This window comes from Triturus cristatus, chromosome 12 (genome assembly GCF_964204655.1).
Source record: "Triturus cristatus chromosome 12, aTriCri1.1, whole genome shotgun sequence".
In the NCBI taxonomy this organism is placed as follows: Eukaryota; Metazoa; Chordata; class Amphibia; order Caudata; family Salamandridae; genus Triturus; species Triturus cristatus.
The window spans coordinates 692,321,612-692,348,447 of NC_140595.1; the positions used below are offsets into that span (position 1 = coordinate 692,321,612).

At 44.4% G+C, this 26,836-nt stretch overlaps 1 protein-coding gene across 1 annotated transcript in view; it reads left to right on the plus strand.

Moving 5' to 3' along the window:
* Positions 1–26,836, plus strand: part of MUC12 (mucin 12, cell surface associated) — a gene marked incomplete at its 5' end in the record, with an annotated part of 144,962 nt that overhangs the window by 87,016 nt on the left and 31,110 nt on the right. The window contains 3 exons of the mRNA XM_085637118.1: positions 594–647; positions 2,301–2,345; positions 19,832–19,968. Coding sequence (XP_085493244.1) covers positions 594–647; positions 2,301–2,345; positions 19,832–19,968 — 236 coding nt within the window. The remainder of the gene's footprint in view (positions 1–593; positions 648–2,300; positions 2,346–19,831; positions 19,969–26,836) is intronic.

Consider the following 26,836-nt stretch of genomic DNA (forward strand, 5'->3'; position numbering starts at 1 on the left):
GAATATATCCCTCCCCCATCCACCCACCAAACATTTCCCCAGATTGAGGAAAACTTCAAAAAATAATTCAAAACATCCTTATTCAGAGTATAGTGATGATGTGTTGGGGACATACTTTTCAGTCAATGCTCTTAAGGAAGCCTAGTACACGTGCCAGGACACTCCTTGGAGTAGCTGTGCTCTATAGAAATTACTTAATTCCTTCATTCAGCGATGCACGTCACTTTGTTGGATGTCAGTGGTCTAACACATTATGTCAAGCGCTGGAAAATACTAACATTTCTGGGGCATCAGATGCCTGTCATTGTCCTCTTGCATGAGACTCCCCTCACCCTAGAAGAAGGTGAGCAGCTCCACAGAAAGCGGGTGGGCCACGCCATTAATGTAAGGCGTACAATTGAGGAAGGTGCATGTGATAGTTGAGGCTTTGTAGAAACAACAGATTAGGCAACTGAGTTTGGGCTGCTTTTTCTCTTCATTGCTGAACCATTGTCTCTTGTAATATGTTTAGATATTGTTTCAATTGTAGTCTCTTTTCTGTTCTAATCTCTTGTGTTTCTCAATCAACAGTCATTCTTCTTCTTTCTTTCCAGTCGCTTGTTAGTCATGCGGGAAACCCGAGACCTCCAGAAAAGAGACAATTTCAGGTAAGTTTATTTTCTTTACCTTTCCTCTATTATTCCTATCCTTTGCTTTCAGCTGTCTTCCTTTCCTTTGTCTTCTCCTATTCCTCCTTTTGGTATATCATTTCCCTCTCTGTTCTTAATACCTTAATGGAAATGGTTCTCATAACAAGTGAGACAAGGAATGTGAATCACTAACTTCCAAGGGGAGACTTGCTCCTCTGAGTTACACGGCTATTCTCTTATATTCAATACCTTTGCAGATTCTAAGTAGGTGGCTTAGACTTTCTATGACATACTTCTGGGAGTTTCCTTCAGTCCAGTACCCAAAGAAACAATGGATCATCCCCCCAAAAAGCATATCTACTCAAATGAAAAACTATAAAGACACAACCATTAAGCAACCTTATTCCCTGCCACCCTCTTTTGTAGCAGAACTACTCCATTCCCATATACTGCTGAACACCTGAGCGACCACCCTCTTTTGTAGCAGAACTACTCCATTCCAATATACTGCTGAGCACCTGAGTGAGCGAAGCTCCCCGATGAACGCGGCTCGAGACCAGTGTCTCTCCGAAGTCCTGTTGTTTTGAGAGGCACTACGAAGTAGCGGCTGGTGACCTTAAAAAGTAGTGAGTGTAATCCTTGGTTCGAATTTCACCCACCCATCCTTATTTTTACTCACCCACCCTCCCAAGTTCATTATGAGCATTTGCCTACCAAGCTGCAGAAAGAAAAGGCCCATCAAGAACCCCACTCCTAGCTGCTAAACAAGGAAGGGGATGAGGGCGGGGTTGACGATGTCCATGATGAAGAGTTTTAACTGCACAATTACCTCTTAGTCCACTAGTGTAATTGTTGTCCACAATCGGTTCCTTCCTTCTCCTTCTCTTGGGTATCTACGGTCGAGTAAAAGTATATTCTGTGTGCTCAGCTCTATGATATTTTTTTCAAAGTGAAAACAAATACAGTACTGAACACGTGTTGCTGCCAGGAATCCAGCCCCCTGGACCCCCTCTACAGCCTGCCCCTCTATGAAAATCAACACATTGTTGCCACCCACTCCCTCTTGTCCTCATCGGCCTGCCCCACCCCCAGCCATTGAAGTGCATGGATTTTGTAACTCCTCCCAAGGCCACTGCTCATGTGCCCCAAAAGCAACCAGATTCATGGCATTCTAATTCAGCACTCCCTCTCATGTGATATCACTGCTGTAGCTTGTGCCTGCAGGTCAAAGAAAACCTTGCCCAGATGGCGCTGGCGGACCATGCCATCTGCAAAGTACACTAGAGTTCATCCAGGAGATTCAGCACACCCCCTTGTGAGCTGTTCTGTGTTTATTTTCTCTGTTCTTGGTGGCAGGGCAACACCCCTTTTACCCATAAACACCAGTCACACCTAGCACAACGGCTGATTAGCAGAGCTCCCGCTGTCAATCTCCTTCAAGCTGTTTTCTTTTCTGTTGGTGTTGTTCTGACACCGCTAGTGCTCTGGAATTCCTGCCTCCGGTCCAGCGTGCCCGCTCCTTCTGTTCTCTTCCTCCTCTGTTTCTACTCCTTCTTTGTCTGACTTCAATCCATTTACATCATCTTCTTCTTAATGTGATGATAGAGCGAGTCTCTTTTCTACTTCTCCTGTCTCTTAGGCGTTATTTCTTTTAAATTTCTTTTTCAATAGGAGGAGTCGTCGTGGTGTGCAATCGCGGGACCTCGTGACCATCAGGTATGTGCTTATTTCCTCCTCGGTCTCCTCACACTGCAGTACATTCATCTCCTAGCCCTCACTGTAAAAATGGAGTGGCAATACTTCTTCATAAACATTTCTGTGTAAGATCTTGTGTGCATGGGCTGACCCGAAGGGGAGATATGTTTTTTGCTAAACTCAAGGTGCATGGTAGTGTCCTGGTGGTGAGGTCCATTTATGCCCCAACCGGCCACGAGACAGTCTTCCTCTCCCGGATACACAGATCCCTGTCCTCCTGATAGGAGGTGACTGGAACATTACAATTGACACCCTACTGAATAGATCAGGGGCCTCTGACCTTCATCATGGCAGGGATAGGCATGCTTTGATGGACTTGATTCATGATCACACTTTAATGTAACCCTGGCATCTTCAACACCCCCGCGAACTGGACCACCTATTCACTACATGCCCACACAATTTCCGCTCTAGGATGGACTATTTTCTTGTCACATCATCATTGGCTTAACATTAAGTACAATCTGCCACAACACCAGGCTAGATCTCGGACCACCACCTCATAAATGCCCACTTTGAAATATACATGATCAGACCATCCAAGGGACAATGGACTGTGAACAATTCTCAATTCAGGAACCCCCAAGACTAACCTCGCCTCTGCTCGCTCCTGGAATAATACCTGGGAGACAATAAAGACATGGTTCAATCGGCAAGAACTCTCTTTGGGAGGGGGGGGGGAACAAAGCTTGCATCAATGGTCTCTTATTGATGGAAACACGTGCACACTGCAAAACTTGATTTAGAAAGTATGGCCCGTACTCTTACACTGTCATACTCAGACACCCAGACCTCTACCACCGTAGGAGCCCTACTCGAAGCCAAATAGCCCTCAATGATTTCCATACATCAGCAGCGGAGAAATCTTTATTCATTCTTTGCCAACGTCACTATGAGTGGGATAAAAATGCAAGTAGATTATTGGCTTTCCACTTGCGTCAGGTTAATTAGTAAAGAATGATTCTACTCCTGTGCAGTTCTCAATGAGACCTACTAACGCACCTGATGGATATTACAGTGGAGTTCCAGTACTATTATGAGACCCTTTATACTTCAGATATTTCCCCCAAATTATGCAGAGTATGTCTTTTTGACTGAAGAACAGGCCAATACACTGGAGAAGGAAATTACAGAGGAAGAAATAGGTATCGCAATTGATATTGCCACCAGCAACGCACCAGGGAAGGACTGAAAAGGCACCAAAACGCAACTTGTACAGATCACATTTTTTCCATTGAAAACTGACTCTTTTTTTGCAATGTGCCTTGCTGCAGGTTTTAAGCCCAAGCTTAGCCTGCTACTCGAAAAGCCTAGCAAACATGGTCATTTTTTTAAACTAGACACCTGGGGGAACCCAGGGTGGGTTAGCCTGCCTGGCTCTCACCGGGTTTTCTTACCGAAAAGCCCTTGCAAACCTCAAACTTTATCAACAAAAAACTAAGTTTCCTCACATTTCAGTGATGGAAAGTTCTGGAATCTGCATGGAGCAATTTGTTTCCTACTTCTACCGTTCCCCCTCGTCTCCCGACAAAAATGGAACCTCATTTTTGTGGCTAGGGCTAGTCGCTGTAATAGGAAAGATGCTAAAACACAACATGGATGCATTATTTTTTCCCACTAAAAACGGACCCTTTTTTTTGCAATGTGGCAAGCTGTGGATTTGGGGCCCTAACTCAGTTGGCACCCAGAGAAACCTAGCAAACCTGCACATTTTTGAAAACTAGATACCTAGGAGAATGAATCCAGCTTGGGTTGACTTCTGTGGCTCCCACCAGGTTTTTCTACCCAGGCATCCTTGCAAACCTCAAACTTTAACTGACAAAACACATATTCTTTACATATCTGTGATGAAAAGTTCTGGAATCAGTAAAAATACGCAACATTCCTTCCATCCAACATTCTCAGACTTATCCCAGTAAAAATGCTGACTCACTTTTGCGGCTGGGCCTAGTGCCCACGATAGAAACAGATCAAACCAAGCTCAATGCGTGTCCCTTTGCGAGGACTCCGACTGATGTTAGTTTGATCTGTTCCTGTCCTGGGCACTAGGTCCAGCCAGACAAGTGGCATAGCATTTTGATTGGGGCAAGTAGGGAAACATTGGGTGGTAGGAATTGTGTGGAATCCCTCTGATTCTAGAAAAATACGTGACAGAAATGCAGTGAAAATCTGTGATTTAAGTCAAATTTTGAGGTTTGCTTTGCGGATAAGAAAACTTTAGCCTTTAACCCCTCTCCCTTGGGTGTATAGTTTTCAGAAATGCCTGGCACATTTCCAGTGTGGCTGCTGAACCCAGGCCCGAAAATCGCAGCTACCCCTTTTGTTGATGTTTGCACCTTGCCTCTTGTACCCTGCTCTTTTGCGGGCACTGGGCCAGGAGGTATGTGGGAACTCTGGGTGGCAGGAAGTTTGAGGCTCCCAGCAGATTCCAGAACTTTGAGGGATCCACGCGATCCACCAAGGCGTCCGATGGTGTCTAGTTCATGAAAATATCTATAGTTGGTAGATTTTCCCTAGAGACAATGTACACCCTGGCAGAGAAAGACAGAAAAGACAAATATTTCTGCACAGCCATCTACTGCTCAAGTACACACACATATTGGTTGGATTTGTCATGAGAGTGAGTGAAAACTTCAAAATGTAAATTTTATTAACAAAAGATTTCACAAGAATGAAATTCAGTGTTATTAATCGAAAGCTCAGAATACTGAACCGAAGATTCACAGCTCATGAGCTGTAAAGCCACATCAATGCACTAACCGCTTTACAGGCCATTCACACACCTTTTATGCATGACACAGGCAAAACCATTCACACCGCCAGCTGCAGGCCCTTCACATTACAACACTCACATCAACAAACAGTGCCATTCAGGGCCCATCACTTTTATACGTCTACTGGACTGACACAGCAATCACACTGCCGGGCAGCTGACAGAGTGTGTTGACTGGTGTTTGGCTGGCAACATGTGTGTAGTGATCAGCAGCAAGTCACTGCACACACACTGCCAGCCAAAGACCAGCACACACACCACAACCAGCCAAGTGCTAGTCCACACACACACCGCCAGCCAATGGCCAGTCCATGCACACTGCCAGCCAAGTGTCCGCCTAACACACCGTGAGCCAACCGCCAACCATATACACCACCAGTCAACGCACATCGCTAGTCAAGCACCAGTCTACACACACTGCCAGCCAAGCACCAGTCCACACATACCACCAGCCAAGCACCGGTCCACACACACAGCCAGCCAAGCGCCAGTCTAAACACACCACAAGCCAAGCATCAGTTCACACACACCACCATCACATTTTTTTTACAAAAAAGAAAACACAAACCAATTTGAAGGAGATTAAAAACCAACTATGACTACAAACACAACAAGCCTAACTAAATACATCAAACAGCCTCCAACCGTGAAACTGAACAAAACATATAAATCAATACAGACCAGTCAGTTCGCTTTTACTCTCACGGTTGCTCCCAATACTTAAGTTGCGAGTAGTATGATTTAAGACATACAGGCACACTTAGAAGGACACTCGGGGCAGTACATACTAGTCTCCTTTAGCCCGCCTCTTCGGACACAGATTCTACATCTCCTACAGGGAAAGGTTCTTTTGGGTGTGGAAGGAATTTAATCATTATTAGGGAAGTGTCGATCTTTCAATCTAGCCACATCCTCAACCACTCCAACTCTAGGAACACTTGCCTGCTCAGCTATGTAGACTGCTGTTACTGAACAAAAGTCATTTTTGAAAATAGAGAACAATCAACCTCTTATTCCAAATATATGCCTTACGAGCAGCACTGTAAGGCTCCTACCTTTGATCTACTCTATCTATACCACCCATTTGGTTATTGTAATGTAAAACACCCACAGGTTTGCACACTTCAGCAACCTGACCCCAGTCACATGTTAAGTACTTTTATCATGAATGGTTGTCAGCATGTAGACATCTCTCCTGTCTGAAAATGTTACAGCTAGAGGTTCAGCACTACACAAGGCACTGCACTGTCCTCTCTGAACTTTTTATGCAAACAAGCTCTTTAGGGTAAACTTTAAAGTTAGAGGAGATTGTGCCACATGCAACAGTGTAGACTTTGAACAATTATTTGAACAATTGCACAACAGTGTAGAAGTTATCTATGTAAAAATGATCACCTTTGTTAAAATGTCCTTTAACAAGTTCCCACATAATTTTCTCACTGACTCCAAAAGCAGACAGATAACCAGAGGGGTCAACAGAATAATCCCATGCAGTGTAAACTCTGAAATTATAGACATATCCAGTACTACTCTCAGGCAGCATATACATCTTAATTCCATAACATGTCCTCTTGCTAGGAATCTACAGCCTAAAAAACAAACAGCCCTTGAACAGGATCAAAGACTCATTCTGAGCTATTTCTTTCCCTGGAGTATAGATCTCTGAAAAGCCATCTACAAAATGATCAAGGACCATCTTGAAGAGGCGGTCACAATCAGGGTGATCCAGTGGCAACGCTGAAAGCATTGTCAACAAAATGCAGAATTCGAAGCAGAAGCAAACTGATCACAACTCATGGTTACAGGAAATATAGCAATTGCCATCAAGGGACTAGTAGACCAATATGGAGAAAGCAATGGCTTCCTTATCAATCCTGTTAGAGATGGTGTTTCTGGATGGTATACACCCAAGCCAGGCAGAACCTACTACTCTAGTCGGGGTAAGCTAGATACACAACTGAGATAACCTGTGCTCGCCCACTGGTAGCTTGGTGCACTGCACAAGGGAAACACAGTGGAAACATATGCAGTTGCTACTATTATGTTCTTTATGGTAGTGCAAAACAGGGATTGCTCGGTGCACATGGCCACCTGTCGTGCCCAAGCATCACTCGTCGATGAGGTCCACCAGGAACAGCGCTTGCAGAAATGAAAGCGTCCTGTAAGTGTGCAGGCAGGTGTACGGACATCTTGCTCGAGGTTGGTACCCCATGTCTTTTCTAGAGCCTCTGGGGCTTGCGTTGCTTTGGTTTATTTCGGAGCTACTCACGAGGTAGGCAGCACTGACTCGCCGATTGGCGTCATCCAGACAATCTAGCTAGGCTGCACAGCAAAAGCTTTTCTTGATGCTGCAGCGTCAGGAGTAACAGAAGCTGGAAGCGTTACTGTGGCGATGCACTCAATATTTCTGTTGCGTTGGGTGGGAGAAGAGTTGTTAACGTTTGATCCATGTGATGTGCTCGGAGTTTAGCCGCACAAGCTGGTGAAAAAGTCCTCAGAGAGTTGTAGATTCAGGATTAATGCGGAACTCCTCATAAAGCCGAGTCTCACAACAGGAATTCGAAGTCTTCAATGGCTCCGAGACTTCAGGTACAGGGGGAAAGCCAACAAGTCCTTGGAGAGCACTTTGGATGGTAGCACAGCCAAAAAGGTAGCAGGCAGCATGCCAGCACAGCTAGGCAGGTCACAAAGCGGCAATCCTTCCTGCAGCTCAGCAAGCAGGAGGCTAACGCAGCAGAGCAATTAACAGAGCAGCAGTCCCTCCTGGCAGCACAGCAGTCCTGACAATTTGCAAATGCAGAGCCAGCGATATCAGGAAAAAGGTCTAAAAAGGTCTGATTAGATGGGGTCAGAGACCCCTTACTTGTACCCAAAAGTGCCTTTGATGTGGGATTGACTTCAAAAGCTAGCCTAGCTATGGGGGGGGGGGGGGGTAAATCAGCCCTTTGTGTGGAGACAAGACACTACCTATTCAAGTGAAGTGTTACCTCCTCTCCTACCTCCTGTCCAGGATGACCCATCAGTATGCAGATAAATACAGATGCAGCTGAGTGTCCTGTATTGTGGCTGTGTAGAGGTGCACAAATGTAACCGGCACCCAGCCTAGACAGAAGTGTATTGGAGACAGGCTGTCGGGCACACTGGGCAGTAACTGCAGAGAAATGTCCCCTTTCTAAAAGAGGCATTCTGAAAATAGTAAAGTTAAATTTAACCTCACCAGTAAGTAGGATTTATCAATACTATTCCAAACATATGAAACTCCAAATGTTACTCCTCTCTGATCAGGAATTACAGCTTAAAATATTATTAAGGAATTCCCAATGCTACCCTGTGAGAGGGGTAGGCCTCACAGTAGTGAATAATGAAATAGGCCCTTGTCACTACCAGGACATGCAAAACATAATGGTACATGTCCTACCTTTAATGTACGTAGCACCCTGCCCTTAGGGCTACTTAGGGCCTATCTTAGGGGTGACATATGTGTACTAAAAGAGGAGTTTAAGACTTGGCAATTAGGTTTTAAATGCCGGGTCGAAGTGGCAGTAAACCATGCACATAGGTCATGCAATGGCAGGCCTGAGACAGATCTGAAAGGCTACTTTTGTGGGTGGCACAATCAGTGCTGCAAGCCTACCCCTAGCAATTAATTTACAGGCCCTGGGTAGATGGGGTACCATTTTACAAGGGACCTACATAAAAAATAAATAGGTCAATCATGTATACAGCAATCACAAGCATGTTTAGGGAAGAAGCACATGCACTTTAGCACTGGTTAGCAGTGGTAAAATGCTCAGAGTCCAAAGGCCAACAAAAAGATTCAGCAAAAACCTGGATGCTCAAAGCAAAACATTTGGGGAATGACCACCCTGAGGCCGACAGGTCTAACAAATCCCATCAAAAAGATTAAACCGCAGAGCTTCCTCAACTAATCCATATTGTAGGAGTCCAACAGCTAACTCTGGAGTGCGGCTTAAGTCTGGCACTATTGTCCCTCAAATACTGTCCAGCATACAAATTAGTCTGGCCAAACAATCCCATCCAAAAATACATCCAATATTGGTCAAAACCAGGACAGCCTTCCTCAGCAAATGCCTAACATTGCTAAGGATGGGTCCAGGTCATGCTGAGCAACAAAGTGGTTAAAAGTATGTATTCTATCACAATGGCATGGGTCACCTGTGGCGGCTACACCTTGCACTTTTTACAAATACACCATGTGACTAGGAAGGGCTTCCCTTTGTTTCCTCTTCTGTTTCTCATAGCATTTGAACCCTTGGCAATCACAAAACGGCATGATGAAAAGATCCAGGTATACAGACAAGGGTTTTGACTATGCAGATGATATCCTACTGACTGTGTCTAACCCCTGTCAGTCAGCAGCTGCATTGGTATGCCAGATTAAATCCTTTCCTGCGTTCTCCAGTTACAAGATCAACTGTTCGATATACGAGGACCTCCCTCTGACACCTGTTACCACATAAACCTCTGTGGGAGACCTTCCTTTTAAGTGGTTGACGTTTAAATTGAAGTACCTTGCAATATGCACCAACCAAGGGTTGGAACACATGCTATATGATAATGTCTCCCCTTTACTGTGAGAAATACGGCAGATCGTCACAGATGATCGAGACTCAATCTGTATTTTTGGGGAAGGACCCAAATCCTTAAAATGAACATTCCACTACATCCTTGGCATGCTCCCTCATCGTTGGCCAAAGGCTCCCCTAACAGATAAACAGAAGAGGATTTCTTGGTATGTGTGGAACAGGGAGAAGCCCAGGCTTAAGGGTCCAAAGGTAAAGGGGAACTACTTGAGCAGTTATTGGTTAGCCCATCAACTGACTCATGCTATCTACATATTACCCACTCACAGAGCAACCCTACCATGAGTGTCCACTGAACACCATGCTTTGAATCTCAATACAGTGGCACGGCACAACCGTGATTGATGATTACTAAGAATCCCTCCCTAAAGGCCTCACAGTACGCGTTGTAGAGGGCACATATGTTTTTAAGATCGCATGCACACCTATAATGGAATTCTTCCATGTTGCATAATATGGTCATGTTGGTGGGCAGCGAGGAGCTAAACTGGTTAACGTGAAGGATTTATGAGATTAAAAATATCAATGACCTTGTAACACATGACTCACTGCAATCCATCGAAGCATTGCATCAAGGATTTGGCCTCCTGGTTAAACACTGTTGGAGATACCATCAATAATCACATGTGCTGCAGTCAATTAGAGACTGCTTTGATACCCCTCTTGCAAAACCCTCAATATCACAATATTTAAACAAGTGGAAAGCCATTAAATGTTCTATTTTTGCCTATACACCACCCTGATTGATGCCCAATTCTCATCTCGGGCCCTACGTCACGGGTGAAAGTCATCTTAATACTCACTTTCAGGAAGAGGAATGTGAGGACATCCTCTCCACCTACAATAAGAGGCTTAGACAATGTTGCATAAAATATTGCTATTTCAGGGTTCTCCACCGGTGTCCCTGGTCACCCGTGAAGCTGAACCAGGCAAAAATGGTTCTAGACTCCAAATGCAGGAGATGTGGGAATCAGGATTGTGATATAGTCCACATATTGTGGGTATGCCCAGATATATGCCCATAATGACATCTAATATGGGAACAAATGAACCTCAACATCTCTCATGCACAATCCTTATGGCTAGAGTGTTGCTTCTGCATGACACATCCCCCATTCGAGGTATTTCTCACTTGGAGACTATTGGACCTATCAGCCTTAGGTCAGTCTTCTCCAAAAAATGTTGCCTTCCTCCTCCATTTTTTTGCTGTTCTCATTTTGTTGAACTTAGGACTCTGGGGACTCTACCACCGCTAACTAATGGTGGGTTGCGAACTCAGCTCTGCCAGAGGAGTTTGAGGAGTTTTGCCAACTCCGCACTCGGCTGGGAGCATGGAGGTTGGCAAAAAACTCTGATTCCGCGGAGTTTGCCCTCACCGCCTACCCCTAATCAAGACACGATCTGCTCTGTGTGGCATGTCCATTCAGCATGACCTCTGCAGTGCTGTGTCCAAGCGCCCCGCCGGGCCCTGCATAGGGCGATGTCATGGCTTCCAGTGCCAGTGGCGCGTGCCTGGCTCTGCAGTGCTGCACATGGAACTCTCTCTACTTCCATCCTTTTGTCAGGGAAGGAATGCACTGAAAAAGGCGTGGAAGTGGCCAGCAGAATCCTGCCTTGATTTTCTCCAGCTGGACACTCTGTAAATATTAATTTGCCCCCTAGGCGGGTAGCCGGAGCCCTGTCATGTCAGTCGGGCCTCTGCTGGCGCCGACAATGCAGTAGCTTGGCACATGGTAATTAATGGCTCCCCGAGTTTGATACAACCTTGGCTTAATCAGAAGCAGGAAGGGTGAGGGGAGAACACGCTTTCACCAGTGATTTAAGGCAGGCACATATATGGTCTCACAAGCAAACACAGCCTCTGTACTCGGACACACAGAAAAAACAAGGAAACCCTTACGTCCAAATAAACGCATGTGCACAGGTATCTAGACATGTGGTAGATGCAGTCTGATATGCAGCAACGTTAACACATACCGACTGACACATATGAAACATATATACATGCAGAAAAACATACATGTACAAGAACTGCTTGTAGTAGCACCATAAGATTAGATATCTGACCGCTGTCATTTTGTAAGCGTTTGCTGCAGGATTGTAAATTGCACACTTTCATGACCAGTCAAAAAGTTCCTTCCCCTTTGGCTGCAACAATTTTTGAAAAACATTAGTAAATGTGACCCCAGATATTTTTCCTGGAAAAAAGTGAGCTGTTCACTACAAATGGGAGGAGAATAATTAATGCTAACATGCTGGAGCGAGGCATATGACCCTATGAATTATATTTTAACTCTCCATGGTCTAAAACTAAGTAGTAGTGTATGTCACACTGAGCTTTTTATGACCCTTGGGTGACTTCTCCATGACCTCCATTGAGGTCACAACCCAGGTCTTGGGAAAGCCTTGCATTACCCCACGGAATACCTAGGTAATCTGCGGTAACCTCACTTTCGAAGTATGTAGCAGGGAGCTGTGTGGGGCTGCATCAAGTGTGTGTTGAAGGCTATTTGAAATGATCCTTCTTTCATATCTGAAGTTAACAACTAAGAAAAATGCAGTAGTACCATAAAGCCAAGCCCCCAAATGTTTGCAGAAGAGTCATGTTTGCATGCCATTATACCTAAACATTTAGGACTTAAACACTTATATTGCAAACAAGATACAGAATTTTAAATACCTAAAATGATTATAGTGTTTATTGCTATAACACCAAAATTGTAATTAAAAGTGAACCTAACGGACCTGATCCAAAAACATCAACCCGAACTGTTATCCTAAACGCATTTTGAGACCACTCGAAATCCTGGACTACATCTACAGCTAATTCTAGCCCCAGCGCAGGCCCTGAGCCCAGTACTAACATTAGGACCGCCTAAAGCAGAGCACAGTAAAAAAGTATCAGTCACTTGTTAGAATTATACAGATTTGGTAGGATTGCAGAGTCCTTACCTGGATCTTGGTGTGGCATTCTCTGTGCCCGTGGCTGTCTCCTCGATGGTAGCAGGATTCTCCTCCTGTAATTAATTAAACCGCTTTGCTACAGGACTCGTGAGGACTGCGCATGCGCGTGCATGGCGAGTGGAGACCAGGTTAAGGTCTCCACTCTCGATGCGTGCGCATGCACAGTCCTGACGAGTCCTGCAGCGAAACAGTTTCATTAGTTACAGGAGAAGAAACCAGGTTTGGGACTCTGCTGCTGCCACAGGGCGGAGAAGAGCTCCGCGGAATTTCACAGAGTTTATAGGCAACTTAGCAGAATTCCACGTAGTGCCATGTCGCCAACTCTGCCCTGGCTTACTGTTAACCAATGCTAAAGTCCTTGTGGTCTCGCCTCTAAACATGGTATAAGTGACTTATTCCCTATTGGCATCTTTAATTTACTTATAAGTCTGTGCATATGAACTCTAAGAACTGACCACGAATATCCACCTATACCTACATCAGGGCATGTGGCCAACATTTTCCAGTGTAATAGTGCTTTTGTTAGTTTTAATACTTTTATTTCAATATTAGCCAGTATAACATCACTTGTCAATTTTTTTGCCTTGTTATACTGTGCAGCATAGCTGAAAGTAAAATAAAAAAGCACTATGATGCGGTCAAAGTTAGCCGCGTAATATATATTTTTTTCCACTTACAAACACGATGGCTGTGCGCATAATTGTACTTTTCCAGTCTAACATTTCTATTACTAATATCAATTCATTTTATTGTAAGCACGCATGTAAAAAAGTGTTTACAATGCAGCTATGTAAGCGTCACTCCCAGTTGTAACATTGTCACATTGTCTGCCCATTTGCTGCATTTGTTTAACTTATCTTTTTTACAGTGTAAAAGTAATGTTATACCGGGAAATTACAAGTGTGCACACATCCATCAAAAATGCTCCAGATTTCAGTAGAGCTCTGCACAAATAAACTCTAATAGCTGGATATGAATATCCACCTCCACTGATACCCCAGGGTGTGTGGACATTTCCCAACATAACATTACTTTCATTAGTTATTGCACTTTTATTTCTTCCAACATTTCCCCGAATAACAGCTATCATGCACACCAAACACAGGTAGGCTGCTATTCATAATTATTTTAGGAATATTTTACACTGCACAACTTTTCTAAAGCTAAGTTTACAAATGATAAAGTGCATAGAAGCCATAACGTTTCGTTAAACTTGTCTTGTTTGTTAATAACATCTCCAAAAGGATTGCAGCAAAAACTGTTATGCCTGGATACACTCTCCAATGGTGTCCTAAAAGACTGAAAAAAAATACACAATTACTGTTGATTTTTCTCTCTAGTTTATACAGTAAATAACAACAGCCTTATTAGGTCCAGCCTAGGCAGCGCTTGTGCTGGCTATTCGAGACATGTTGTGTACACTTTGTGGGCCTACAGCTCGTCCATCGCTTTTTAATTGTAAGTTTGATTATCTTTTAAAAAGGCTTGTTTTCAAGTGATTAATCTGTCCTCTTTGTCCCGCCTTGTTGTCATTTGTTTCCTCCCACAGAGCAGTCCCTAACTACTGGTATCTTTCCACTTTAATGCTTATCAGTTTGGGTCTGAGACATTTTCTTTTCCTTCTTTCCTACTTGTCAGTTGGTTTAGATCCTCTGTGAGCCCACTGATACCCTGTGCTTTTATGAGATAAGGCAGCAGTCAGGGAAAAGGGCCTTCTCCTAAGTCCCCCTATGGGTGCATCTGCCACAGGGGCTACAAGACCGGTGCACTCCAGGCCACTCACCGCCCCAAGTTTCCATTTTAGTATATGTGCTGCCGAAGCAAGCACAAACATGAAGTCATTAGAGCTGATATTTCAAAGTAAGGGTGCTTACTTAAAGTTGACTTTTCAACTGTGAGTTTGCCTATGGCTACTATTTCTCATGTAGTCTTAGATGTCTAGTTAAATATTCACACTTATTCAAACTTTCTATGCAACAACATTACCTTTTATTCTATTGAAAACACAGAGCATCATGGATATGCACATTTTGTTGATGATATCATGACAGGACGCTCTCTTTTTAATTGTAAGCAAAACTCATACTCATGCAAGACCCAGAGACAGGACTAACACGGAGGTGCAGTTATGTGCAATTAGAAATGGCAGCCATGTTGGAAAGGCGATTGTTCTGTGTGAAACAAGCACACAAACGTAGTGAGAGAAATGGAATTACTGATAAGAGGATTCACAAACTGTGTTTTGAAGTAGTTGGATTTGTGGATCTGCGTGTTTAATTTACTGCCATGTATCTTTCAGATTGCACAGGGAGATATTTTGCAAGGGTTCAGTAAATACATCTAACAACTAAATCATGCCTTTACTGCTTTCCAGTCTGGGTGGAGGGCATTCATAACAATGTCATAAAAGAACCGATGGGGAGGCCATTTGTGTTGCATGTGTCTGGCTGGCCACAGGAGGTGTAATTTTGAAACATTAAGCTCGGTTTCCTCTTGCCCTGGGGACCCTCCTCGCATACAAGACTGAGGGGCGAGACGGAGAATCTGCCTTTTAGGTCTCAGCTAGACCTCAGCTGGACGAGCTGTCACTGCTATGGAAGTTGCGAGGCTCCTCATTACAACATCATTCCACCGCCCCCTCATAAGAAGAGCTGATTGCGGCACTGGTTTTAACTGTGACAGCCAAAACTGTGGTAGCAGAACTGCTCCTTGCGCCTCTGTTTTTTTTATGTCACCCTCACCCCCTCCAAAATGGGAGTGCTTAAAAAACAAATGAATCCCCAGCAGTGCCAATTTGGAAAACCTGACATATACCTGTGTGCCTAGCTTATTAAAATGGCTCCTCGTAGAGACGATGCAAATAGTTTGAAGCAAATCAGGCATTAACCAATGAAATACAGCTCCGGACGGATTATGCACTCAAGTTTTCATGGGAAATATATCAGCAACTGAATGCTATCTTGCAGAATTACAGATCAACAAGAAATGCACTTTTTCGCCCATTAAATACAGAGCATATCGTACTCAAAGGGTCGTGGGGTTGTAAATTTAAAAAATAGACACCTTCAGGACAACCCCCTGGCCAGCCGCCGCCTCTCGGTCTGCTCCCTCCTCCTCTCGCTCCTCTGAAGCAGGAAGCACCCAGGCTCCTGACTCCCCTAGCCAAGAGTTGTGATTGGTCTAAGTGGCGCGGATCGGCGCTCAGACAGGGAATGGGGGCCTGTACATGTTCTGCACCCAGGCTGTAATGCAGCCTGGGTGCAGAACATGCAAAGTGCGCATGACTGTATGGTCGGCCCGAGACAGCCAGCCAAACAGTTATGCGCTCTTTAGAGTGGAGCAACACTCCTCCTCCTGGCCACTGCTCTGCCAGTCTAGCACCGCCCGCACCAGGAAACGCAAAACTAAAATGATAATAATGCTGGTTATTATCATTTTAGTTTTCTTTTAACTACTGCTTGCAAAGCAGTGGGGCAACACTCCTCCACCATAGTGGAGAAGCCGCCACTTTCCTTCCCTCTGTTTATTTCCTTTCCCTGTTGCTGTGTCCAGCACATGCTTGCCAGGGGGGCATGTTAGCTATATAACCGAGGTCTTCCAATTTAGAAGGGCCATCATTTCCAGCCTCAGCCTCCAGTCTCCTCTCCTAAAGAGAAGCTGCAAAACTATTTTATAGCTTTGCTAATTACTTTCTAATGTCTCCTTTCTAAACTCCCCCAACAAACTGCAGTTCCACTGAAAATAAGAAAGATTTCATATTTATTAGCTTTTATAAGGTATAGTTCTATACAAAGAAGCCAGGTTACTATTATTAAACATAAGCAACCAATTACAATGCATTCAACCCTGCCAGGTGCCATGCATCTCGCGTTAGAAAATCGCATTTCCTGTAAATTACCTGCATTACCGCAATGCCTGAGATTGTCACGCAAAAGATCTGTGTCTTGAAGTGCGGAAAAAAGCTTTTCTCTCTTTGCTAGGATGGATGCATAAAAGCTGAGCTCAGAAGTACTGTTTTTCAAAGGCCACAAGATGGCGCTAGATTACAATAAGAGGTTCCATCAAGTCGCCCGCACGCCACGCTATGGCATCCCTTTGCTTGGAGTTCTGAGATTTCTTATGCCGCCTGGATGCCTACGCTCTCACGTTGTTCCTTACGTTGCATAAAGCTGCGTAGCAGCCAACTTAGGTGTGTCCTGGGCATACTTGATTTTCACGGTGCAGTGCCTCAATTTCCTGCTCTGCGTTGTGGTTGCATAGCAACGCTACTGCTGTGTGTCACTTCTGTGATACGCGCACAGACTCTTCAAAGGTGCTTAACAATGCTGAGGATTTTGTTGGTATTGCGCGCTGCGTGTCACTTCTGTGATACGCGCACAGACTTTTCAAAGGTGCTTAACAACGCTGAGAATTTCTTCGGTATTGTGTGCCTGTTCCGTGACACGCACACGAATAACAACTTCAATTCATGCTACTTTGTAAATATTTGGTGGCATGGCTTGTTACCTCAGTGACATGCACACTCTCTTTCACAACAGCATATGAAGATATTTGGTGTGTCATTTTAGTCTCTTCTCAACAGTGACACACACACACTACTTTTATATTTCCACAAGTACATTTTTGATTTAAATGCATGCATCAGTGAATAATCCTTATTCTCTTTCAGGTTCATGTTAATTCCTTGACATTCAAGTGTTTTCTGTTATTTAATTTTTCTACAAAATGCAAAATGTTACTGCGCCTATCTTCTTTTTGTCATCTCCCGGTGATCCACCTATTAGATGGCAGAAGTGGCACAAAGTATTTGAAAGAGTGTGCGGCTCCTCCCTGAGTGCAGAAGGGAAAACAGCCTTATTACTACATTGTCTAAGGTCGTAGGGCTAGGAGGTTTTTGATCATCTTCCTGAAATTCATGATGGTGACCTAAATGAATTTGAAATTTGTATAGCAAAATTGGATAAGCACTATTTACCTAAAGTCAGTACTATTCTTGAAATTTATCACTCTGGTCGCAGGAGCCAATTAGAAGATGAGTCTATAGAGAATTACATAACTAGTTTGAGAGAGTTAGCTTCAACATGTAAGTTTGGCTCCACCCTTGATGAGAGAATTAGGGACCAATTTATGCTGGGGTGTAACATTGAACGTCTAAGAGAGGAACCGTGGCAAAAGGATGAACCTTCCCTTGAGGATGTTCTCATTATTACAAAAAGGGTTGAACACTCACTTAAATGTGTGGAAGTCATAAAAAAGGAAGGTGACAAGAAGGAGAAATATTCCGTTCATGTTGTCAAACAACCTCTAAAGGAACAAAAAGAACATGAGAAAAAGAAAACTAATTTTGAAAAAACTGGAAGGTCTAACACTTTTCAAGCTGGATGTTTTTGTTGTGGGAAAGTGGGTCATTTGGCCAATGACAAACAGCGTCCAGGTTGGAAAATCACCTGCTTGCGGGGTGCCGAAATGCATTACTCTGTTGTAGAAAGAGAAGCCCTTTCTGCATATTGATCCATAAAAAATTGAGGAATCTTTTGTAGGGCTGTATGTTTGAAGTCAGGACAGACCACAAGTCGTTGTGTGACCTTTTTTTTAAAAAGGGTATCAATGCGGTCTCAAGTAGAATCACGAAATGGGTTGTGGCATTGCAGGACTATGATTTTGACATCAAATATTTACCCGGTGTAGAGAACAAAGTTGCTGATGCTTTGTCTCGATTGGTAGATGATGATGAGAAATGTTCCTCTGGTGAATGTGAGCAGGATGAGGATATGGTATGTTCCATTGAAAGGGGTAGCATTGCCTAAGAAAGATGGCATGACGTTCTTCGTGCGGACAAAGTTATGCTTAGAGTTTTGGAGTGTGTAAAGGCAGGTTGGAAAGCCAAACCCAAAGGTGAGGAAGAATTGGAAAAAATTTGGCACGTCAAAGATCAACTTTCGGAGCAAAGAGGTCTACTGGTCAGGGGTCTGGGGTTAATTCCCCCGGTTTCTCTTAGGGAGGAACTTATTTCTTTGGCCCATGCAGGGTGTCAGGGTATGTCTAAGACAATGGAGAGACTAAGATTGTCCAACTGTTGGCCTGGTATGGATTTACATGTGGAACGGACCATCAGGGATTGTGTTCAGTGCTCATTGAGTGAAAGAGTAGCTAAGCCTAAGATTCAACCCATGGTTATACGGGAACGCCCCAATGGTCCATGGAAGGAAGTTGTGCTTGATATTGTTGGCCCCATCCAATCCTCTGGTTCTGAGTGGTACGTTCTAGTTGATTTATTTTCCATATGGCCAGAAATAACCATTACACGGGGTGTGGAAACCAAGCATGTGAAGGCGTTTTTAGAAGAACATATAGCTAGAGAAGGGATACCTGATATAATCCTGACAGTCAATGGGGTGCAGTTAGTCTCTAGAGAAATGGAGCAGTTTCTGAGTAGACATGGTATTAAGCACACAGGGTGCTCATTGTACCATCCAGAAACTAATGGAATGGTGGAGCGCTTTAATCGTGTTCTGAAAGAGGCCATTAAAATGGCAAAATCTGCAGGTATTGGCGTGAAGAAATTTGCAAAAAGGTTAAAACTTACAGGTTGTCTCCCCATGCCATAACTAAGAAGACTCCCTTTGAATTATTCAGGGGTAAGAGTGCTAACATGTTGGTGGCCCCTATTTGGGTTAATGACATGCAGTCTAATCGTGATGTGTGCAATGAGAAGAATGATTGGAAGTTGGCTGAGTCTAGGAGGATAAAAGCTCGTAAAGAGCTTTATGATCAAAGGAAAAGTGTAAAGAAGACTGTTGTAAAAGTGGGTAATTGGGTTTTGGTTTGCCATTGGCTGCTTACCTCATTTACAACTATTTGTTTACTTATACTGCTAGTGCATACTATGTTGTACAATGTGATGTCACACAGAAATTTCAATAAAGAATTGTGATAAAAAAGGAATTGTGTGGTGTGCCTCTGTTACCATAGCACAGTGAGACCGCGTACCCCGCCCAGAAAGGGGCATTTCCAGGTGGATTTTGCTACCTGCGGCTGACTTCCTGCTTGCGTCCCGGTCCTCTCTCCGTATTTAACACTGTCTGCTTTTCTTCCTCTGCTTCCAGCACACCCGGTGTCATCGTGAACCACACAGTCCAAGTCAACGTGACTGTTAGTCACTATCATAACGAGTACACAAAAGCACTCAAGAAGGTCGACGCTGCTTTACAAAACAGGACGTATTCAAATGGCACCAATAACGGTATGTCCCTTCGTGACTCAATGCCCCCCCTTCCATTACCACTGCAGCAAGTATCGCTTCCTATGTATGTGTGAGTCAGTGCACCTTTAAAGATCAGCTCTGCATGTTCTCATAGCTGCATTGAAAAATTATCAAACATGATGTTTTTTTCTGAACGTTTGTTATTTCCACCAGTAGAAATGTGTTGCTTTTTGATGATGTATGTACCAGTTGTCTGACTCCATTCTGTGGTGCTATATCTACAATTCAAAACCCTTTTCAGTAGGTCTTGTGCTGTCAGACCTTCGTCTTTGTTGAAATCTTTAATGACATGATGGTGTCACTTCCTGCGCTTGACAAAACATGATGATCCTTAACTCAGTACATCAAAGTGAATTAGGTTTAACTGTGGCAAGGAGGGGGCGCTGCTATTCCCTAGTTTCCCTTTGATGTCCCTGGCGCGCCCATTGCTGTCCCTGTTTTCAAAGGACAGCGGCATTGGAACAGAAATGAAACAGGTCTACATGTAACCTTTTTTCGTTTTTGTAGTTTTCACTCCCTGCCCTAAATCTAGTCTTTCAGTAAAAAAATAAAAATACATAGGAAACTGTTGAGGTGTTAAGAGTGGGCAAAAGGTCAATCCTGTGACATCATCGGGGGGGTCAGATGGTGACTGATGTCCCTTCCGCTAACCTTGGCACTTGCGTCCAGCTTGACATCGTTGCAGAGTACAGATGAATTAACAACTGAATGTGTCTCGTCATTGATGAGTCTGTGAGTGTATGCGGGATGGTAGATCAGTGAGTCTGTGAGTGTATGCGGGATGGTAGATCGGTGAGTCTGTGAGTGTATGCGGGATGGTAGATCGGTGAGTCTGTGAGTGTATGCGGGATGGTAGATCGGTGAGTCTGTGGGTAGATGCAGTATGGTAGATCGGTGAGTCTGTGGGTGCATGCGGGATGGTAGATCAGTAAGTCTGTTGGTGCATACGTTATGGTAGATCAGTGAGTCTGTTGGTGCATGCGGTAAGGTAGATCGGCGAGTCTGTGGGTGCATGCCGTATGGTAACTCAGTGAGTCTGTGGGTGTATGCATGATGGTAAATCGGTGAGTCTGTGGGTGTATGCGCGATGGTAGATTGGTGAGTCTGTGGGTAGATGCAGTATGGTAGATGGGTGAGTCTGTGGGTGCATGCAGAATGGTAGATCAGTAAGTCTGTTGGTGCATACGTTATGGTAGATCAGTGAGTCTGTTGGTGCATGCTGTAAGGTAGATCCATGAGTCTGTGGGTGTATGCCGTATGGTAGATTGGCAAGTGTGTGGGTGTATGCAGTATGGTAGATCGGTGGATCTATGGGTGTATGCAGGATGGTAGATCTGTGGGTGTATGTGGTATGGTAGATCGGTGAGTCTGTGGGTCTTTGCAGGATGGTAGATCGTGAGTCTGTTGGTGAATTCGAAATGGTAGATCGGTGAATCTATGGGTGCATGCGGGATGGTAGGTCGGTGAGTCTGTGGGTGCATGTGGGATGGTAGATTGGTGAGTCTGTTGGGGCATGCGGCATGGTAGATCAGTGAGTCTGTGGGTACATGCGGCATGGTAGATCGGGGACCCTGTGGGTGAATGCGGAATGATAGATCGGTGAGTCTGTGGGTGTATGCGGTATGATAGACCAGTGAGTCTGTGGGTGTATGCAGAATAGTAGATCGGTGAGTCTATGGGTATCTGCAGGATGGTAGATTGGTGAGTCTGTTGGTGTAGAGAGATAGTAGCTGTACGCCGAAAGGAGAGTTCTAGGCCTTTTTAATTGTGATACATTTGTGTTCTAAGGGCAATTTTTCCTTTTAGAATTACTGACATATTTTTTAACTTGCACTGTACCTGTGACAACTGCACACTGCACTTTAGGGTTTAGATGGTCCCCGGTCCGCCACGGTCTTCACGGGCCGCTTGAGTGGAGGGAGGGACGTAGCTCCTCCCCTTGCCACTGTTACTTCCGGGGGAAAGGCATTTAAACCGGATGGTTTGTCAGCCGCGCAGAGAGATAGTAGCTGCTTGCCGAAAGGAGAGTTCTAGACCTTTTTAATTGTGTTAAATTTGTGTTCTAAGGGCAATTTTAACTTGTAGAATTACTGACAGATTTTTTAACTCGCGCTGTACCTGTGACAACTGCACACTGCACTTTAGGATTTAGATGGTCCCTGGCCCACCACGGTCTTTACGGGCCGCTTGAGTGGAGGGACGTAGCTCCTCCCCTTGCCACTGTTACTTCCAGGGAAAGGTATTTAAACAACATGGCTTGCCAGACGCGCAGCGGACGGGCCGCTGGCGCACCAAAGGCGTGCCTAAGGCAAACCCGTCTGCGCCCGTCCGCGCCTGGACGACGCCAGACGTTCCATCCAGCCCATGAAAGATATATGCCAGTACTCACAGGCCGAGCTTATGTCATACAATATTCACTGTTCCTCCTGCTCAAAGCACACCTGGTCCCCATCAAATGCCTCTTTCAAATGTAAACAATGTTTATTTCAATTCAGGCCACATGGGACGGACTTACTCCTTACCAATCTTACTAATTTCAGATTTTTTAGCCTGAACTGTCGGTCTCTAACAAAGCACCTCGCCGAGATATTTGATTTATTAACAGACGAGTCTCCGGACGGATTATTTTTGACCAAGACCTGGCGAATGCAGGACTCTGTTGCAGAATCTTGGCTCGCTCTTCCCCAAGGTTATACCATGAAACTATTGAATAGATCCAGAAATAGAGGTGGAGGGATTGCACTAATCCATAGGGAGCTGTATTATTGCAGCCTTATTAAGGAGAATATCCCAGAGTGCGAAAGTGCTCTCTTTAAAATAACCCTTAATTTTAATCTTACAGTTTCTGGACTGCTCATCTATCGTCCCCCAGGGCCATCTAAAGTATTTAGGGAAGAATTAGTGAATAAAGTTGTCGTGCTCGCCAGTAAGGCAGCAAATTTTACCATTTTAGGAGACCTCAATTTGCATTTAGAAGATAGCGGCAATATGGGCATTGCCAACTTTCTAGCAGACCTAGAGGCCTGCCAGTTAACACAACGGGTCCCTAATACTACACACGTAGCAGGTCATCTGTTGGCCCCCATTTTTTCCAATTTAGGCCCCCTAAAAACTGAGACTCTGATCCCCATGGCCTGGACGGACCATTTTCTTGTCCCTTTTTCTCTTTGCTGGCAAAGTAAGCCAACGCTGAATCGCCCACAATTGATGTCTAAATGACCTTGGCACAAACTAGATATTCATACATTTTCTGATTTGTTGTCTAAGCACACCCCACAGCTGCCATTCAATATAGAGTTAGCTAACATATGCTTTCAGGACTTGCTAACCCAAGCTTTAGACAGCTGTATTCCTAAAAAAATGAGTTCCAAACAAAAAGAGGGCAGCCGAATCCCTGGTTTAAGGAATCCCCGATTAATGCAAAGAAAAAATGTAAACAACTTGAGCGGGCCTGGAGGCACGGGTATGACATAGAAGCAAAAAATAAATACCGTGACTCCATTAAAGCATACCATAAGATGATCCGGAGAGCCAGAGCGGAGTATATTGCTGGTCAAATTTTATAGAACAACAATTCATCATAAATTCAAAAGCTGATTCACCGAACAACCAGTGCGATGAACTGGCCAGATATTTTGTAGACAAGGTAGATAAAATTTATAACAGTTTTCCACCAGCCAATATGGATCAGAGGGAAAGACACCAAAACAGGGGACGCTCTATGGAGGACACACTGCGTTCCTTCCCCCAACTATGCCTCATCGAGATTGAGCACATCTGCCTGAAAATTAAATCTGGCTCTCCAGCTGATGCCTTGAGACCAGCTCATTTCCACCAATTTCGTAACCATATTTTTCCAGTGGCTAGGAAATTAATTAATATATCCCTAACCTCAGCGTGTCTACCATCAGTCTGGAAATGCGCTAAAGTGACTCATCTACTGAAGAAAGCATCGCTAGATCCATCTGAACCGGGCAACTATCGTCCCATCTCCCAGCTCCCTTTTCTAGCTAAGGTCACTGAATCCTACGTCAATATTATTCTGACAAAGTTTGTTGAGGAAAAGGCCATCTTGGACTCCTTTCAAAATGGTTTCAGAGCCTGCCACAGCACTGAGTCGGCTCTGCTGGCAGTGACGGAGGAAATTCATAGGAATTTAGATGATGGAAATTCTGAGGCTTTAATTCTCTTAGATTTAAGAGCCGCTTTCGACACTGTCTCGCATGAAATACTACTGTGTAGGCTACAGGAGATAGGGATCGAGGGCTCGGCTCTGGCCTGGTTTCGCTCCTTTCTAGAGGGCAGAACTTTTCAGGTCACAGTACCACCGTATCATTCCCAGGAGTCAGCGATCAGACATGTGGGTTCCACAAGGATCGAGCCCTGTGCTGTTTAACATCTATGTACAACCCTTAGCATCGGTAGCAAAAATCAGAGGGTTGTCGTGGTTTTTTATGCTGCCGACACCCAATTAGTTATCGCATTCTCCAAGAAATGTAAACAAAATCTTATTAAATTCAAGGAGGATTTATTGGCGGTCGCCAATTGGCTGACAACAAATTGTCTGCAGCTAGACGCCAGTAAGTCTGAAATTTTGTTGTTTGGAAGAGATAGCGATATGTGGTCAGAGCAATGGTGGCCAGACCAACTAAAACCAGCTCCTTTGCCGAAGGAGGCAGTCAAGAACTTGGGCTTCTGGATGGATGGAGGTCTCTCTTTTGACACCCAATCCAAAGTAGTCGCAGGGATATGCTTTGGGCTTCTGAGAGGGTTAAAACCTCTATTGGGCTTTTTTGAGCTCAAAGTTCAGCAGAATATCGTACAGGCCACAATCTTATCCAGATTGGATTATGGGAATTCCCTTTATCTAGGTGCCAACAAATCCTGCATTCAGCGCCTGCAGAGAATACAAAACGCAGCAGCTCGCACCTTAATAGCGCTACCGAAAATCTGCTCCGTGTCTAGATCTCTACCCAAATTACATTCGCTACCGGTGGAGAAAAGAATTCAGTTTAAGACTCTATGCATCTCCCACAACATTTTGACTAAACAAGCCCCCCCGGTCCTATCAAACTTGTTAACATCTTATGTCCCGAACCTGTGCCTACGGTCAGCTGACCAAGGGCTGGTGTATACCCCTAGAGTTTTAAGAGCCAGAGCGGGTGGTCGTTCTTTTAATGTTCTGCCTGACAAACTCTGGAACTCTCTTCCTACTGGTATCAGAGGGCTCTAAGATCATCTAGCCTTCCAGAAAGCCACAAAGACCTGGCTTTTCCCAGCGTAACTCTCTCTTCCTTTCCCAGGCTGTCACTACTTACCGGTATGCTGTTTTGGGTAGCGCTGGGACGCCCCTTTGCTTGGGCAGCCATGCGCGATACAAATCTGTTAATACTAATAATACTATGTGGTATGTTAGATCGGTGAGTCTGTGGGTGTATGCGGTATGGCAGATCAGGGAGTGGGAGAATTTAAGAATTAGTCAGTGATAAATAGATAATTGCCAGTGTGCATACCAGATGAGTGAATTAATTTTGTATTTATCTATAAAGCTTTATATAGTGCGGACTAGACCCGCTGAGGGTATCAGAGCGTTTTACAGTTACATCGCAAGAAAAGTTGAGCGCTACTCACATATAAATGAGCATCTAAGATGCGATCTTGTAGATTGGAAGTTCTAGTTGAAAGTCAGGATTGTGTTGGTCATTCTCTTTTAGAGATCATCACGTATCTTGGTAGATGAGCAGCTTCTGGTTGGTATCAACTTGCCTCAGGGCTGGGATCGGTAGAGAGTTTTATTCATTAGAAGTAGTTTGAGTTCTTTTTTGAAGGAGATGGTGGAGGGGCTCATTCTGATTGTTTGGGGCAGGGCGTCCCATATACTCAGTGCTAGGCCAGAGAAGGTGCGTGTGCAGGTTTTCTTTTTCTTAAGTTTTTGTGGTTTCAATAGCAGTGTGTTGGTGCTTTTCAGAGTTCTGCTATTGCCTGATAATTTGAGTTTATGGGCTAGATACTTTGGTGTATTGAGGTGCAGGTCTTTGTACGTCATGCATGCAATTTGTAGCTGTGCTCTTGCCTCTTTAGGGAGCCAATTCAGTTCCTTTAGATCCAGTGATGTGGTTGTTCTTTCTGGAGCCAGTGACGAGTCTTGCAGCCGCGTTGAGTGAGGCTCTTAGAGGAGCAAGACTGGATCTCGGCAGGCCACATAAGGTTGTATTCCCATAGTCTATTCTGGGTAGAACTAATGATTGAACTGCTGTTTTTCGGTCGTTGTCGTTGAGGGAGGTGTTTAGTTTTCTAGAATGCTCATATGAAAGTTGGCTCCTCAGGTAGCTGTGCTGATGTGTTCCCTCATGTTGAGATTTGTATCCACTATTATTGCCAGTGATCTTGTGGAATCGATAATATGAGGTTTACATTTGAGGGCTGTTAGGTGTTTTATCCAGTTTACTATGTCACCTTGTCCTTGTGGTGGGGAGATTAGGAGAAAGTCAGTTTTAAGCGCACTGAGTTTGAGGTGGTTTTTTGTTAGCCAGATGTGGGTTTTTTGTAAAGTTGTGTTGAGTAGGCTGATGTCATCCGGCAATGATATTTTTAGGTATAGTTGGGTATCATCCGCGTCCATTTGGTAGTGGATGTTGGAGAGTTTCAGAATTTTCGGTTAAGGGTTCCATGACTAAACTGAAGAGGGCAGGAGATAGGGCGGAACCTTGAGGGACTCCCAAGGTGACCGGTGTTTTCAAGGATTGCGATTGGTTAATCTTGATCCTTTGGGTTTGGTTGTCTAAGAAGGAGGCGAACCACTTCAGGATAGCTCCTGGTAAACCCGTTCTGTGTTCAAGTAGGTCTA